The 16,709-nt window shown below is 44.7% G+C and overlaps 1 protein-coding gene across 1 annotated transcript; it reads right to left on the bottom strand.

The window, feature by feature from the left end:
• Positions 1-12,370: 12,370 nt before the first annotated feature.
• Positions 12,371-14,539, bottom strand: LOC103082453 (peroxisome assembly protein 12-like). Its single transcript, XM_082931535.1, is given in 5 exon segments — positions 12,371-12,716; positions 12,718-12,792; positions 13,561-14,114; positions 14,410-14,490; positions 14,492-14,539. Coding segments are annotated over 5 exon segments (1,104 nt in total).
• Positions 14,540-16,709: the final 2,170 nt, after the last annotated feature.

Here is a 16,709-nt window from a genome sequence, read left to right as displayed (position 1 = left end):
GGCTGGGGGCTGGCCCTCTTCAGGGCATCTGCTGGACCCAGGGGAAACCCTTCCCCCCCACACAAACAGCAAATCTCCTTCCTGCTCCTAGGAAGAGCGAGCTCCCAAGGCTGCCACTGGAGCTAGAGACCCTGGGAGGGTCCTGGCGTTTCCTTCGACTCGGGCCGTGGGCCTCAGCTGGTCTGTGGGTGAGGGGGTGCCAGGCCCTAGGGTCCCTGGGGGCTTGGTCCCCTCCCCGCCCTAATTCCTTTCTAGGTCGCCTCCCAGTTACCATGGCAACCCCCAGCTTAATGCCTGTGGCCAGAGGCCTCAGGGTGGGAAAGAGCCTGCCTAATGAAGCCAGGGTGCAGCTCTAGTCTCGGACCCCCCAAACTGGCCTCAGTCCTGAGCTCTGGACCCTTCTCTTGCCATGTCCCCAAAGGGTCCCATGATCACTCCCATATGTAGAAGGCCCCTTGAGGGGTAACTAATTCCGGAAGGGGGTGGGAGTCTGAGAGGGCTTGCCAGGGTCCCTGCCCCTGCAGCTCCTCCACGATGCAGCCACAGTGCCTGTGCTGGCGTCACCCCTGGCCTCCAGGCCCTCCTCTTTCTTGACACCTGCAACCTCTGACCAGCCTGGGCACTTGGGCAAATACGATCCGGGCCTGGGCCTCCACAGCTGGTCCCCAGGGCCTCTGCCCGCCTCCCTCATGTCGCTAGGAACTTCCCTCCTGGCAGAAGGTCAACCAACAGGTCACTGAGACACTCCCCTCCATCCCCCGACAGACAGCTTCCTGCCTCCTGTCTCTTAGGACCTTCTATGACACCTCCTTCCACCTGACTTTGGCCAGGAGCTCCTAGGTGGGCAGTGCCCTCTCTGTGTCCTCCCCCAATCCTATTCTTCCCTTTGTTCCTGAACCTCCAGTGGCCTTCCAACAGTTCAGGCTGGTCTCCTTCCCTCCGAGGTCCTGTCCTAAATGTCCTCACTCCTCCCCGCGAGGGGGGAGGGGGAGTCAGAAAGGGGAGGAGCAGGAAGGGGGGCTGGGGCGACAAGAATTCAAAACCAACAACAAAAAAGAGGATCAAGAAAGAAGAAACAAAAAACAAGAAGCTCTCGGGGCAGATTCAACAAGAAAAGAAAAAAAAACCCAAAAAACAAGAAAGCAGAAAGATCTGTTTTTGGAAAAAAAGAAAAAAGTTCTTTGCACTTTTTCAAAATTTTGTGGTGAAACTTCAAGATATTGGGCCCTGTTTTCAAAAATGTCCAAATTCTTTAATTTGCTTCAAATGTGTGTTTTCTGCATCGGACAGGCTTTTTTTTGGAAACTGTAGCAGCTTTCTGCTGTTTCGATTGTGTCATCAATTTGCCAACTTAAACTTGTTTTTTTTCAAATGTTATTTTGCTCCAGATTAAAATTGTTTTTTCAAATGTTATATTTCTCAAGTTTCAAAACAATCCAAATGTCTTGGGCTTTCCTGGTGGCACAGTTGTTGAGAGTCCGCCTGCCGATGCAGGGTTCACGGGTTCGTGCCCCGGTCTGGGAAGATCCCACATGCCACGGAGCGGCTGGGCCCGTGAGCCATGGCTGCTGAGCCTGCTCGTCGGAGCCTGTGCTCCGCAACGGGAGGGGCCACAGCAGTGAGAGGCCCGCATACCGCAAAAAAAATAAAAGAAATAGCTTCCTTATTTTCAGCTATAATTTGTCTCCCTATAGCTTCCACCTGCTGGGACTCACAAACAAATCTAATTGCTTTTGAACTAGCAGAACTATACTCTCATGACTCCCAAGGCTCATTGATGTTACTTGGTTGCTGATGACAGCCATGATAGATACAAAGTTTTCTGAGAGTCTAGCTCCATATGAACATCTGCTCCACATTTCCCCAAATTTCTCACTCATTCTCCTTTACAAGTTGCTCCTGAGCTATGATTTTACTAAGCTCTTCATGCTCTCAGACATAAACTGAGAGGAATGAGATTTAAAAATATATATATATTTTTTTACCTGATGCTCTTGCTTCTCCTCTTGTTGCTTCAGTTCCACATCTGGCTTTGGTCTCAATGTTTGCCTTCTGTCACAGCCCCTTTTGCCCTTTGATATCAGCCTGGAAGGAGCAGGAACTCTGCCAGACTCCCCTAGTCTTCATAACATTGACCCCTGAGGAAGGCTGATAAGGACTCAAGAAAAGCCTATGACAGGGCAGATTGGCAGGACAGGGTCTGACCTCTGGGAGAGAATGAAGTATTAGTGGGGAAATTCAGGGGTTTTCAAGTGAGGGCCCAAGGCTAAAACGTCCCTCCTCTAAAGGGCTGAGTGTTATTTCTATACATCATACAAGCATCTCCTGTCACGGTTAATTTCATTTCAAAGCTCTACATTTATTTTAGATTAAGCTGCCCTGTACATGTCTATTATGAACAACATTAACCTATTCTATCACCTTCCAAATCGTTTGTCCTATTCTATTCACTTTTATTCTCTTTTTCCTACTTTTCCTCTTTGTTAGACACAAGACCCAGCCTAGAAAAATACTCTTTGGTGAAGGTTTGGCTACCCCTGGGTGAGAGGATTACAGATGATTTTTCATTGAATTTCTTTTCCTTTCCTTATTTTTCTTTAACTTTTCTGTATTTTCTAAATGGTCTACAATGAACATCAATTGTTTGCAGAATTTAAAAAAAACAATTAAGTGAAAAAAAACGGGTAAGAGACAGCTATCTCTTTTGGGGATGCTGGTTAAACTGGAACAAGTGAATATTGGCCAGCAATTACTGATGATGATGATGATGATGAACCTATCAACGTTAACTTACAAGGAAAAAGGGTCTTTGCAGATGTGGTTAAAAAAGGATGTTGAGATGAGGAAATTATTCTGGATTATCCATGTGGGCCCTAAATCCAATCACAAGTGTTCTCATAAGAATTCAGTAGATGGACTTCCCTGGCGGTCCAGTGGTTAAGACTTCGCCTTACAATGCAGGGGGTGCGGGTTCGATCCCTGGTCAGGTAGCTAAGACCCCACATGCCTCGTGGCCAAAAATCCAAAAACATAAAACAGAAGCAATACTGTAACAAATTCAATAAAGACTTGAAAAAATGGTCCACATCAAAAAAAAAAATCTTAAAAAAGAAAAAAGAATGAGGTAGAGATTTGATACCTACAAAAGAGGAGGCGGCAATGTGACCACAGAGGCAGAGACTGGAGTGATGTGGCCGCAAGTGAGGGAATGCCGGCAGGCACAGGAAGCTGGAAGAGGCACAAAATGGATTCTCCCCGGGAGCATCTGAGGGGAGCACAGCCCATGCTGACACCTTGATTTCTGCCCTCGTATGTCAAACTTCTGGCTGTGAGAGGATAAAATGTTATTGTTTTAAACAACCAAGGTTGTGGCAATTTGTTACTGCAGCCACGGGAAACTAACATATTTCTCTCCGCATGAGTCAAACCATCAAAAAACTCTTTGTTTCTACTCCAATTTGCTTATGCTGAAATGGCATTCTGAAATAGGTTTCTGAATACCCCTCGAATTTTTTTTTTTTTTTTTAACTGAGGTTACTGTTCCTATGAAGTTCTGCTTTGGGGCATGACACTTTGTACCTGTCTGGCTCAAAGGTTATTTCCAGGATAGGAGGCAGAATACATACTATGACGAATAATCACCACAGCAACATAGTAAACTGCAGAGGTCTGCTCTCAGCTTCAACTCTAACCCTTTTTCACTGACGTCATTTCCAAATTCAGTCTCACTTTTATTTCATTTTAAAATTTATTATTATTAGTTTCTTATTTCTTGGCCGTGCCACGCGGCATTTGGGATCCTAGTTCCCCAACCAGGGATCAAACCCACGCCCCCTGCAGTGGAAGCACAGAGTCTCAACCACTGGACCGCCAGGGAAGTCCCCAGTCTCATTTTTAGTTCTACTACCTACCTTAATTCTCAGCTTCACTCTCATACTGAAATCCTTCTGATATCACTTACTTTTAGAAAGATAAAAAGGACTGTCATTTACTGGACATATGCATTTGGGCACAAGGGACAAAGCTGGGAGTGTGGCACATGATACGGAACCTGAGATTACATGGCCAGTTAAGTGGAAGAGCTGGCATGCAAAGCCAGGTCTGTTTAACACAAATGCCCCTACTCCTTCCACTGCCTTTCAAGTTTGGGATTCTGGATTGCTTTGGAGTCTTCAAAATCTGAAATCTGCCTAAGTACCTCCTTTTTCCTTCCCAATCAACAGGAAGGACATTTTGGGGGCAGAAGAACTAGGAACTCTATTGTTTTCTCCTTCTTATTCTTTAATGCACTATTAGGGACCAAATCAGGAGAAGGAAGGATAATGTGAAAGATGAGCAAAGAGGGTTTCTCTTCCTTCTTCAGAGTTCCTTACTTAAGTCCTCTGGCAAGGAATAGTACGTTATCAGGCCAGCGAGGAGCTCACATTCTGGCTCTGATACCTCAAAGCAAATGTTCATGATACAAAGCAACTTGAAATCAGTAGCTTGTACAGTGTTTTTTTTTTTCTAGGTCTTGGGAAAATGATCTGGCCACACTGCTGACAGGTGGCGAAGAACCAGAGCTCCCAATTTATTTGTGTTTATTCACCGAGCATTTCAGTTTATCAGCAGAGATAGGTATAGCACGGCTTCCCTTGTCAGTAGACACAAACTGCCAAATACCAGCCTCCATCTCACTCTCAATTCATTTGTCAAGATGATTCGGCTAGAATAGCAGACTAGATAGCATGGTGACCAAGAGTAACAGTGCTGGTTCTGCCACGCCACCACCTGACTCTGGGTAAGTCTCCTTTCATTCATTCTCTCTTTCAGTCAGCTCTTTTTTTAAAGCATGAAGGGCCTTGAAATCCTAGCTCTATTCTAGCTTAGAAATCTTCGTTAAGATAATCCAAACCTCACATTCCTTCTTTGTAAAGTGGAGATAATAATAGTGCCTTCTCCATATGGTTCTTGTGAGAATGAAGTGTGATGATGTATATAAAAAGGTTAGCATGGTGCCTGGCATATAACGTCAGCTTTTCATTCGATAATCAGTTACTAAGCATTTACTGTGTTCTGAACATGGTACTATGTCCTGGGGCCACCCATCATTTGCACCATTTAGTGACTGCCTTCTTTGGGCCAGATCTGCAACTTTGATGATCTCAAATTGTCCTCGTAACAACTTATAAGACATGCATTATTTTCACTATCTCATAAATGAAGACACTGAGTTCAGGGAAGTAAAGTTGAAGATTACACACCTAGTAAGTAGCAGAGCTGGGATTTGGACTCCTATCTATCTGGTTCCAAAACCCATTTACTATCATTCTGCCATGCAGCCTTTACTGTTAGCAAGAAGAATAAGACACATGTCCTGTTCACAGTCTAGAGGGGGGAAACGTGTATTAAAGAACTCATTGCAATACAACATAGGTGATAACACCAGGTGTTATCGCATTGTTCTCATTCAGTTCTCATAACAGCTCTGTGAGGTAGGTACTGTCATTATTCCCTTTTCACGGGTGGGGAAACTGAGGAACAGAGAGTTTATGGTGCTTGCAAATACGATAGTCCATATGCATGACCACTACACTCTAGTGCCATTCTGGAGAGCTAGAAGCATATGAACAGTGTGCTTGGGGTGTTCTAAGGAGTGACAGTGACTATGCTTGTGAGAACAAGATAAGATTTCATAAATGAAATGGTATGTGAGCTGAAACCTGCAAGTAATGCACCAAGTTGAGGGCTTCCGTGGTGGCGCAGTGGTTAAGAATACACCTGCCAGTGCAGGGGACATGGGTTCGAGCCCTGGTCCGGGAAGATCCCACATGCCGCGGAGCAACTAAGCCCGTGTGCCACGACTACTGAGCCTGTGCTCTAGAGCCCGCGAGCCACAACTATTGAGCCCGCGTGCTGCACCTACTGAAGACTGCGCGCCTAGAGCCCGTGCTCTGCAACAAGAGAAGCCACCGCAATGAGAAGCCCGCGCACCGCAACGAAGAGTATCCCCCACTGGCCACAGAAAGGCCGCGCACGGCAACGCAGCCAAAAATAAAATAAATAAAAAACATAAAAAAGGACTAACCTCATTTCCATAAAGACAAGCAAAAAAACTTACCTTAAAAAAAAAAAAAGAGGGCTTCCCTGGTGGCGCAGTGGTTGAGAGTCTACCTGCCGATGCAGGGGACACAGGTTCATGGGGGACACGGGTTTGTGCCCGGTCTGGGAAGATCCCACATTCCGCCGTGGAGCGGCTGGGCCCGTGAGCCATGGCCGCTGAGCCTGCGCGTCCGGAGCCTGTGCTCCGCAACGGGAGAGGCCACAGCAGTGAGAGGCCCGCGTGCCGAAAAAAAAGAATGCACCAGGTTGAGAAAGGGCGTTGAAGAAGGAAGGGGAAAACCAGGCAGAGGAAACAGCACTTGCAAAGGCCCATTCTCTTCACTGTCTAATGTCTATCCGTAAAGTACAATGGAGGTCCTTCATAGGTCTGGTACAGAGGACATTCCATTTTTCTCCATTTATTTCCTCATATCTTTCTCCCCATCCCTATGTGACACTCATCACATTCCTCCTGCTGTCCTTCATATGCCACCTCTCCATTTCTTACTAGCTCTCACCTGGACCATTGCAATCACTTGGCAATAGCTTCCCCTTCTTTCACTCTGCCTTCCTTCAGTCTATTTTTAAAACACAGTTGCATATTGAGTTTTCAGCTCTGATCACCCATCTCCTCAGACTCCGAAATCTTTAAATCTCCCACTTTCTCCAGAGTAGTCTAAACTACACAGCCAGCAAGCCACTATCTTGAACAAAGTCTTGTCCTGTCTTTCAAATCTCTTATCACCCCCTTTCTTCACACTAACACTGGTCCTCAAACTTTGGTGTGAATCAGAATCTCCCCTGGGGTACTTATTAAAAATATACACGCCTGGGTTCCAACTCCAGATTCAACTTTAATGATTCTGTAAGTCTGGATTGTGGGAGTTTGTCGTTTGGTTTTGATGCTGTGGGACATCTATGTTGTTAAGTTTCCTCCTGGTATTTCCAACTCACCGAATTTTGGAAAACACTACACCAGTTTCAACTTTACCTAACTTTGGTAAGCTCCCCTATGCTTTCTCATTTAATTCGGGAGTTAAATTATTTTCTCCCAGAATCTCCAAATCCAACGCATCTTTCAAGACCCAGATCAAATGCCACCTCTCCCAGGAAGTCTTTCTTGCTCTCTTTCGCAGTTCTTTGATATTTAGTGGCACCTCTCGCTTATTCAGGAAGCGTCCAAGCCCCTGACAAGCCAATGAGTTTCTCGTGGTCGGGGAGAGAGGGACACATTCATCAGTCCACCCCAACCCCTAGCCCTCAGGCGGGAATTCGGCGCAAGCACAATACTGTCGGAACACTGAATCGATAGCTCTTCCTGGAAAGCCAGGGCACACACACCCTCTACAGCCCGTCTCAGATGCCCTTCCCCAGTTGTGAAACGAGGCACCAGCAAAACCACTCCTGATGTCAGTCTCCCCAAGGTCGGGGATCAGGGAATTGGAGGGCGGGAGGGGACTACTCAGGGTCTTGCTTTCAACTTTGAGCATGTAGCCCGCCACGCCAAGAAGAGACTGCAAAGACCCCTGCGCCTTCCGGCCCGCTCTCCCCACCTCAACCCCGGCGTTCACCTAGACCTCCGATTGGCTGCTCCTCGCACCAGCCGAGCCTCAGGGCTGCGGCCCACGTGGTCCACTGGCCGTCGCGGGACTGGTTGTCCGGATCGGGCTGCCGCGGCAGCCGGCGGGGTAGCGAGGTGGAGCAGTGTGGGAAGCCCCAAGCCCGTTCCTCTGGGACTGAACGGCGGCGGGTGGACCGCGGTCAGCCTCTGCAGGCCTGGGCAGGCCTCCTGAGAGTCTAGGGCGTAAGAGTTTTGGGGGGTTCGGAAAGCGGGCTGCGGACCCCCTGCCTGAGGCTTTGGTTTGAGCCCTGGATCTGGCCTTGTGTTTCCCCGGAAGGACGGCGTTTCAGTCTTTCCTGAAGTTGGTGGGGTTTGGATGTTATTATTATTATTATCAGCAGTAGTATTGTTATTGTTGTTATTATTATCGTTTTGAGGATACACCGTGTGTAAGAATTGGTGGTCCTGCGCAGGGTGCCATGCAGAATGCCTTGAGTTAGAAGCTGGAGGACGGAGGGCTTAGAGCTGCTTGAGGGACGTCCTTAACCTACGTGAAATGTTGGAGGTAAGTCGGTTTTATAAACTGTGCTGATGCTTGTATAATCCAGGCGCTTAGGGTTTAGTAGGGAGGGTCGTTCACTGACTGAATTAAACTGTCACTTATTGAGCCGCCTTCTGTGTCCCAGGCATCATTCTGAGTGTAATGGATGCAAAGGCCAGTAAGAGGAAGTCCTGGTTCTTTAGGAGCTCTGCGTAGTGGGGCTGGTGGGCGATACGGGAGGTGGGGGACGTGAATGGGTGAATAATTGGCGTGTGATGCGTACTGTGGTGAGAAAAAGTGCTGTGAGAGTCAGAGGAGGGGATGACTGAGGGAGTTAGGGACCACTTAACAGAGAAGATGACATGTGAACAAGGTTTTAGAACTAGACTTTCTCCAGATTGAAAGGGTTAGGGAAGGCGCTCCAGACAGAGGAAAGCATACTGAGGAAGAGAACTAGGAAAGTGTGCCCTCTGTGTGTGGCTGGAGCACACTTGGAGCTCTGCTCACAAGTTTCATGCTTTTAGACAAGGTTATTTAATTTCTCTTAGCCTGTTTGCTTTTTGTAACGTGTACTTACTTCTGCACAGGTTGATGAGATAAAGGCTCGAGCCTCTAAACAGGCACTTTACTAGTTTTCCTCTCTTTGCGGAATTCAGTTGCTGAATGGAGAACACAGACCATAGCTGTACGTTTTTAACTATGAAGTATCAATCTATTGACATTTATAAATGGCTGAAGGAGGCATGTTGTGTCTCCAGAATTGTTATTTAGATACAATGCTGAAAAGCTGGAGAGGTTGACATTGTTTGTGATCCTAGTACTTTAGCATAGCATGTCAGTGATAGTAAACTACGAGAAGGTGTCATTTAGAATAAATAAAATGCAGGCAGCTTTCTCATTCAGAAATTGATCATCCATGTTGTGAATTACCCAGGCTTTGCATTGTTTCCTTTATCTTGCCCATGGCCTGGAGAAAAATGAAATTAAACCTTGTATTTAGCTGGTAGTGGAAAAATATCAACCTGGTAATCAGATCTCAGTTTCTCTTTCCAGCATTGCTGTTATTTTGCTATGGACCTTTGTCAAATCCTAGCCTCCCTGGGTCTTGGACTCTTTAGCAGACTTTTGTATAAAATTTTTTATGACTATACTTTTCATCTTTGATGGCAGCAGAATTGTAAATCAAATTGTATGTTAAATGAACTGGAGTATACTTTATAAAGGATTTTAGGAGAAAATCTTTTCTAAAGATTTTGCTTTAGAACTAGATTATAAATCCCTTCACAGACATCCCTGAGATTTTATCACGCGTGGTGTTTGGACTCACTAAAACCAGAAATGTTTTTGAACTGTAAATGCTTCTCCATTCTACTCTGTATTACAAAAATATTTAAAAAGCACCTCCAAAACAAAACTTGTTCAAGTTTGCATTTTTGTACAGCAGAGTTGCTTGAGGTGAATAGTAGAAGATCAAATATTGAAAGCCCACGGTTGCAACTTATCTAAAAAGAAGTCTTTTTTTCTCATGGGTAAAGCTAAGTTTTCTTGGATGTGAAAATAGGGTATTGGGCTGCTCTTAGATAATACAAGGAGGTGAAAAGCAATGATGCAATGATGAGTGAAGTATAGTCTGACCTGGCATTGCCATTGCTTCAGCGTTGGCATTGACCAGGGTATGACCCCTTAATCTTCTCTCTGAGCTGATTCTGGTTGTGGTTTTTCCACACTGGTATGTTCTAGCCTATTTGGATACTGGTTTTATTACGTGTAAGAGTGTTTAATATTCTTTTGAATTACTGATACTTTCCTGTTTTTCTTTGTAGGTTGAGGTGAAAAATATGGCTTTGATATCTTCATGAAAAACTGCATTATTTCAATCCTGAATCTGGTTCGGTTCCCTTATTGACTTATTACTATATTTAAAATGTTTATTTAGCAGTGATTGTAAAATGAAAGTAATTAACATGTACATGTTTTTTGGGGGGAGACTAAGGGGAAACAGGTGTTCAGCCTAGAAAAACATTTCTCATTGGATTTCCTGTGAAGTCAGTGTGTCTTGGGTTTAACTTTGAAACAAATTAAAAAAAATTTAAATTAAAAAAAAAGTTGACTTAACTATGGTATTTGTTCTGGTAAAACCTTGCGGTTTAATACGAATTTTTGCAAATATCCATTATATTCTTCTCATGGTACATAAAAGTGTTAATATTTTAAAATCTATAGGATAGTCTCTTTCAAAATTTAGTTCTATTATCTTAGTGCTATCAGAAAATGTGCTTTGAATTGCTAAAATGAGTTGTATTGGACAACACCTGTCTCAGCAGAGGTACTTAAAAATCATTTTCATCCTTCCTCTTGTAGTAATGATTTTTTTTTTTAACCGGTATGTTTTTAACCTGTATGTTTAATCCTGCTGATCCAGTGGCAACTTAAGTGTTTGTGCAGTATTTCACTTGAGAAATAAGGTATTTCACTCAAGATTGAATTCTTGCTGTTGGAGGAGAGGATTTCTCTCCAATATTGGATTAGCAAAAAAAGCAAAATGTTAATACAGCATGCCTCAAAAATCACAGGTAGGGGCTTCCCCGGTGGCACAGTGGTTGAGAGTCCGCCTGCCGATGCAGGGGACACGGGTTCGTGCCTCGGTCCGGGAAGATCCCACATGCCGCGGAGCGTGAGCCATGGCGGCTGAGCCCGTGAGCCATGGCGGCTGAGCCTGCGCTTCCAGAGCCTGTGCTCCGCAACGGGAGGGGCCACAACAGTGAGAGGCCCGCATACCGCAAAAAAAAAAAAAAAAAAAAAAAGGCAAAGGTGGCCTGAATGAAAAATTTACTCTAAATACCTCGACTAATCTTTCAGTTTCCACATAATCATGACATGGCACAGCTCTTTGCCTAAAAACATTTATTCTTAAAATTTACTTAAGCGTTTTGTAGAAACTTTAGTAATAGCCAGAATAATTCATGTCAGCTTAGCAAACGCTTAACAGCAAGCAGAAAGAGCTTATGAAAAGATCCTGTCTTTACACAGGCATAGTTAGGGCAGTATTTTACTTCATCTCTTCATTAATAGCTTTGTTTTCACACGGAAGTCTTCAGACTATTCTGTATATACATTCAACCCCTATTTTCCTGTAACCAGTTTCCCAAGGAAGATATGTGTGGTTCACAAAGGGATCTTTAAAAGGTGATAAACTATAGCAAATGTTACTTAACAAATGAGTCTCAGCATATGGAAGGATAAAGTGTTTCTAAGTATTTCTATAAAAAGCATGTCCGTGGGGGGGGGTGTGGGGGGATGAACTGCGAGACTGGGATTGACATGTATACACTGATGTGTATAAAAATGATAATTAATAAGAACCTGCTGTATTAAAAAAATTAATAAAAGAAAATTTAAAAAAGCAGCAGACTATTCTGTATATACATTCAACCCCTATTTTCCTGTAACCAGTTTCCCAAGGAAGATATGTGTGGTTCACAAAGGGATCTTTAAAAGGTGATAAACTATAGCAAATGTTACTTAACAAATGAGTCTCAGCATATGGAAGGATAAAGTGTTTCTAAGTATTTCTATAAAAAGCATGTCCGTGGGGGGGTGGTGGGGGGATGAACTGCGAGACTGGGATTGACATGTATACACTGATGTGTATAAAAATGATAATAAGAACCTGCTGTATTAAAAAATTAATAAAAGAAAATTTAAAAAAGCAGGTCAGGTCCATATTTCATACTGTTTGCAAACCGATAAAACCTATTCCTCATAGGCAGATAAATGCTTTCCTTTCTCAAAAGGCCTGCTTCCCCTTCACTACCCACTCTACGAGGTCTAACTTGGGTTTTTCCTGAGAGCTTCTATACCTCTTGTCCTTTAAGGAAGGGGACAGGGAAAGTTTCTGAGCCGAGTACCCTCTTTGATCCCCTTCTCTATGCTGACCCTCACATCCCCTGCCAGTCCTGATTCTCTCACTCGGACCAGCTTGGTCAACTCTAAGTAGAGCTGTCTAGGGAGCAAGCTAAAAGGTTAAGATCAACGAGTACATCCTTTTAAAGAAATCCATGTGGCTGTTTAAAGTTCATACAATTATTAATTGAGGATGATCAAACAATGCTATTTACCGTGCGGAAAACCAGCCCTCTGGCCTTATAGCGCAGTCATTTCGTTGTGAGACAAGGTGCTAATCCCTTTCAGTTCTCAGGGGAGTACAGTTTAATCAGATGCTGTACTTGTGTTGGATAACCTGTGGTAGGACAAGCTCAGTGACTCCTCACGTAATTAAACACACAGCGATAACAAAACACATAGCCAGAGGTGGCGAGAACGGTGTCATTCACCCGGTTTTTACGACACAGTGGGCACACAGTCTTCATTTGGGGCAACAGGGGAGAATCAGAATTGTAGTCTAGATGTACCGGTGGTGGTGGGGTAGGCAGGGCAGTCAATGACTTGATGGTTTCTTGGTTTCCGGATGAATACCACCACTCAAGGAACTGCAGGAAGAATACACCCACCGAAAGGCCAGTAGAGACATGAGGCGGCACCTCCCACGGCTTGCTTCAGAGCTGACTTTATCTTCTCGCCAACGAGAACAAGGAGGCAAAAGGAGAAACTGTTTATTTAGGTACAATCACAGAACAACTAATACGCATGCAATTCTTACACTTTTCATTAGAATCGTTGATTCAGCTTGGGGATTGAATAGTTGCTGGACTGGCGTTTTCTCTTGTAAGTGTCTATTCTGACCTACCGTATTGTAGGAGTTCTAGGAGTTAAGCTTTGTTTTTAATGACTAGGGCTTTGTTTGCTTTGTGTTTTGAGAAAGAAATTAATGAGCCATTGATTATATAGACCTTTTGTGGGGGTGGAAGATAGTATATCCACAAAAAGAAATAACTCACTTAAAAAGCAACTCAGCAGTACTGAGGAATATATTTGAACTTGTCAGAGAACACAGACACTAGGAGCGGGATAGCACCATGGTTAAGAGCAGTCTTCAGAATTGTACTGATCTGGCTTGAATCTCAGTTCTGCCGCCTATTAGCTGTGTGGCCTTGGCAAGGTACTCAAATGTTAGAACTTAGTTTCCTCAACTGTTAAATGGTGCTAATGCATTTATTTCATTGAGCTGTGATGAGGATTGAGATAATATATGTAAACACCTAGCAAAGGGCCTGGTACATAGCAAGTGTGTGCAAAAATGTAGCCAGTATGATGAGGAAGGTTACCAGGATGGCAATCCTTGTTTTATGGACACAAGAATTTTTCGATGATTTTATGAAATACCCCAAAGTGGACTGAGGTGGGTAAATTTCATAAAATTGGGATAAGATTTTAGGATTTATTAATCAAATATGTTGGGGAAATGTTAAGGCCTTACCTCCCAGCTGGTTGCTGCATCATGCTGGCTCCGGCTGGTTTGTGCTCCAGAGCTTGTATATCCTAAACTGTAAGTCGGCCTAGCCGAACTCCAGCCAGACTCAGCAGTGGTGAGTGATGCTGAGCCTTTCCTAGGATGTATAGAAGCTGCTGTACAAGAAACCAGCCTTCCCAGGCCATGTTAACAAATGGGTAGGCTGCCAAAAAGGCCCTGTAAAATCGTTTCCAGAGGGAAGAAGGGGGATGGATGGAATAGTCATCCTCTTCTCTCAGGCTAGAAATCAGCTTCTCCAGCTTCACTTTCAGACTGGGAAGAAGAACCAGGAAAATAACTGACTTCCAAAGCTGCTTCTTTGGGAGACCAGCACTGGCCAGTCTCTGAAGCTTGTGTGTGTCTCCCATTACGATCCCCTTTAAGCCATAAAAGTTTTCAGAAAACGAGGCGCTGGTTTTAGACAGATAATGTTGCTGGAGCAGAAGATCTAGCAGCGTGAAGACTTCATCAAACCACTTGCACAAGAAGCCGTAGCGGGCAGGATTTGATTCTGCAAGAACCTAAAGCAAAATAAATCAATGAAATTCATTCCATTACACGGCTACTATGCCTTGTATTTATATTTCCTTTTTTTCCCTCTGAATTTCCACACTTTTCTTTCTGGGTCTACCTTAACCTCCCTGAAGTGCTGGGTATTCAGTACGCATAACAAGAGACTCCATAACCATTAAATCATGTGATGTGCATTATATGCTAATTGGTTATTTCAAAACTTAGGCCAACAAATAAATTCAGATTATTGGCTTGGTTTTTACCCGGACGTTCCTAAAACTCTTCAGAGAATTAAATCCTTACCTCGACCACATGCTGAAGAGCAGGTCTCACTGCTGTCATTAAACTGTCCTGTGCTACCACCTCAAAGATGGCTGGCTGGCTGGTCATCCACCGCAGAAGCACTTGTCATGTGAGCCCCATGCTCAGCCATAGTTCCGTGTGTGCACTGGCTTTTACTTTGCCCACAAACTCTCTAGCAAGCATGAACTTTCTGGGGGTGCCAGATGGGTGCTATTTTACAGGAACTGGGCAAAAAAGACCTCTTCCGGAGGCAGAGGGGAGGGTTCTCAAGTGAAGGTGAAGAATGAAGTCAACGCGGACACCCACGTTAGGGAAGTTGTGTGTGGGAGAGGTGAGTTGATTAATGCTGCACCTCACAGGGAAAAGCGGGACTATGGGGGGACAGGTACGGCGAAGGAGCGCTGGCCTCTCGAGCGGCAGTCCTGGAGGCGGCCAATCACGGACTCCCAATCCGGAGGGCTCAAAAGCCAGGCGGCTCTGAGTGATCGAAGGTGCCAGTGCAGGCCGGCCCCAACGGCCTGGCTCAGCTGTGGGCTGTGCAATTCCCCCTCCCGCGCCAGTCCTTGCGAGTTGACCCTAGGCGAGGGGCGAGGAACCCGCGACGCCGCGTTTCAAAGGAGGTCTCGGCTTTACGTCAGAAGCCGCAACCGGAAATAGAAGCCGCTTGGAAGCCGGTGGCCGTGGAGAGGCGCTCTAGCCCCGAACGCGGCCCCGCGACCGGAACTAGAGAACTCTATGATCTCACAGGGACTTCCGCTTCCGCCCCCAGCGGGCTCGGTTGGAGAGGAGTTTTCTGCTGGTTGGTTTTACTTTTCTTAGCTGGTTTTGCATCGGTGTCTTGTTGGAAAGCCACAGCTCTGATATCTCTATACAGAGTCTTTTTGGCAAGGTGTTGGGTCGCCGCATTGACGTCTGGCGCCCGTAGCCAGAGCTCGGCCTGTTGCTGAGGCCTTTGCTCCCTGGGGCGATAGAGAGAGGCGAGGGACCCTAGGGAACGTGGAGATGGAAGGCTCACTTTGCTTGTGGCGGAGGTGATGGCTCACTATTTTTGCCGCCTTCGGGAAGGATTTGAAGCGACAAAGACGAGATAGAAGCCTTAGCCTTATGGCTGCCAATTATTAACCAAAAAAAAAAAAATTTCCTGCTGTTGTTCAGAATTTGGGACGGTTATTTTTCATTCAAGCTGGTACATTAATTGTCTTCTAGGTTAGGTTACGTTCAAGCAGAACTCTAGGCACTTGCTACACTAAATGAAAATGGTTCTTACCCTCGAACTCGGTAGGATGCGTCACATTAGCGATATGAATACAGTGCTAAAACGGAGTGATGCTGTTGAATTCTAACTAGCATGAATTGGGGAGGCTTGGCAGAGAAGGTACTTTTCATTGTATACCAAAGTTAATGTAATTAACTTGACCTTTTGCAAACTGCTTTTACATCGTATGCAATTGCCTTGAGTAGCTGCAGGTTTACTGAATTTGGATAATAGTTAAAGTTCATTTCCTCTCTCTCCAACCTCTCCCCTCAACCCCTGGGCTAAATAGCTAGAAATAGAAGTTTGCTTCCTTTATACCATAGAGGACGTTATGGTATAAAGATAGTTAATTGTTTCACATAATGAGAACGCTGGAACAAGGTTTGGGTTTAGTTGTTTCAATAGGAGAAATAAAATCTTGCAAATTGACCTTAATTGTGGTTCCAAAAAGTGTCAGGGAATTCCCTGGCGGTCCAGTGGTTAGGACACTGTGCTTCCACTGCAGTATGCATGGGTTGGATCCCTGGCCAGGGGAACCAAGATCCTGCATGCAGCGTGGCCAAAAACAAAAAAGTGTTTTATAGTCTGATTGGATACCTGCTGGAGAAAGTCACATTGATGGAATATTTTACCTTACAGAGTTTTAAGGAGTAGAGATAATGTATCTATATAAAACACCTAGCTTTAGGTTCTTGGTCAGTGGTAGCTCTTACAGAGAGGCTTTTCTTAAGTGAACAGCAAAAAGACAAAGCTGAGAAATAGCATCACCTAAGACGAGTGGGAAGTTAGTTAAACATTGGTATCAGTTAGGGTTCTTTGGTTACAAGCAACAGAAAACAGGCTAATTTAAACTAAAAAAATTATTAGAAGACTATGGAGTAGCTAACAAAATAAGGAAAACCAGCTCTGAGGGAACAGGAATTACACAGTCGTACTGGATGTTTCTAGCAAGAATTAGCAAAGTGTCATACAGGCATCGTTGTTGCAATGAAGGAGCTTCAACAAATTTCTGTCACTGTACTTACGATTCAGATCCCTATTGACT

This window comes from Lipotes vexillifer, unplaced genomic scaffold (genome assembly GCF_000442215.2).
Source record: "Lipotes vexillifer unplaced genomic scaffold, Lipotes_vexillifer_v1.1 scaffold928, whole genome shotgun sequence".
Lineage (NCBI taxonomy): Eukaryota > Metazoa > Chordata > Mammalia > Artiodactyla > Lipotidae > Lipotes > Lipotes vexillifer.
This window is presented reverse-complemented; position numbering and strand designations above follow the sequence as displayed.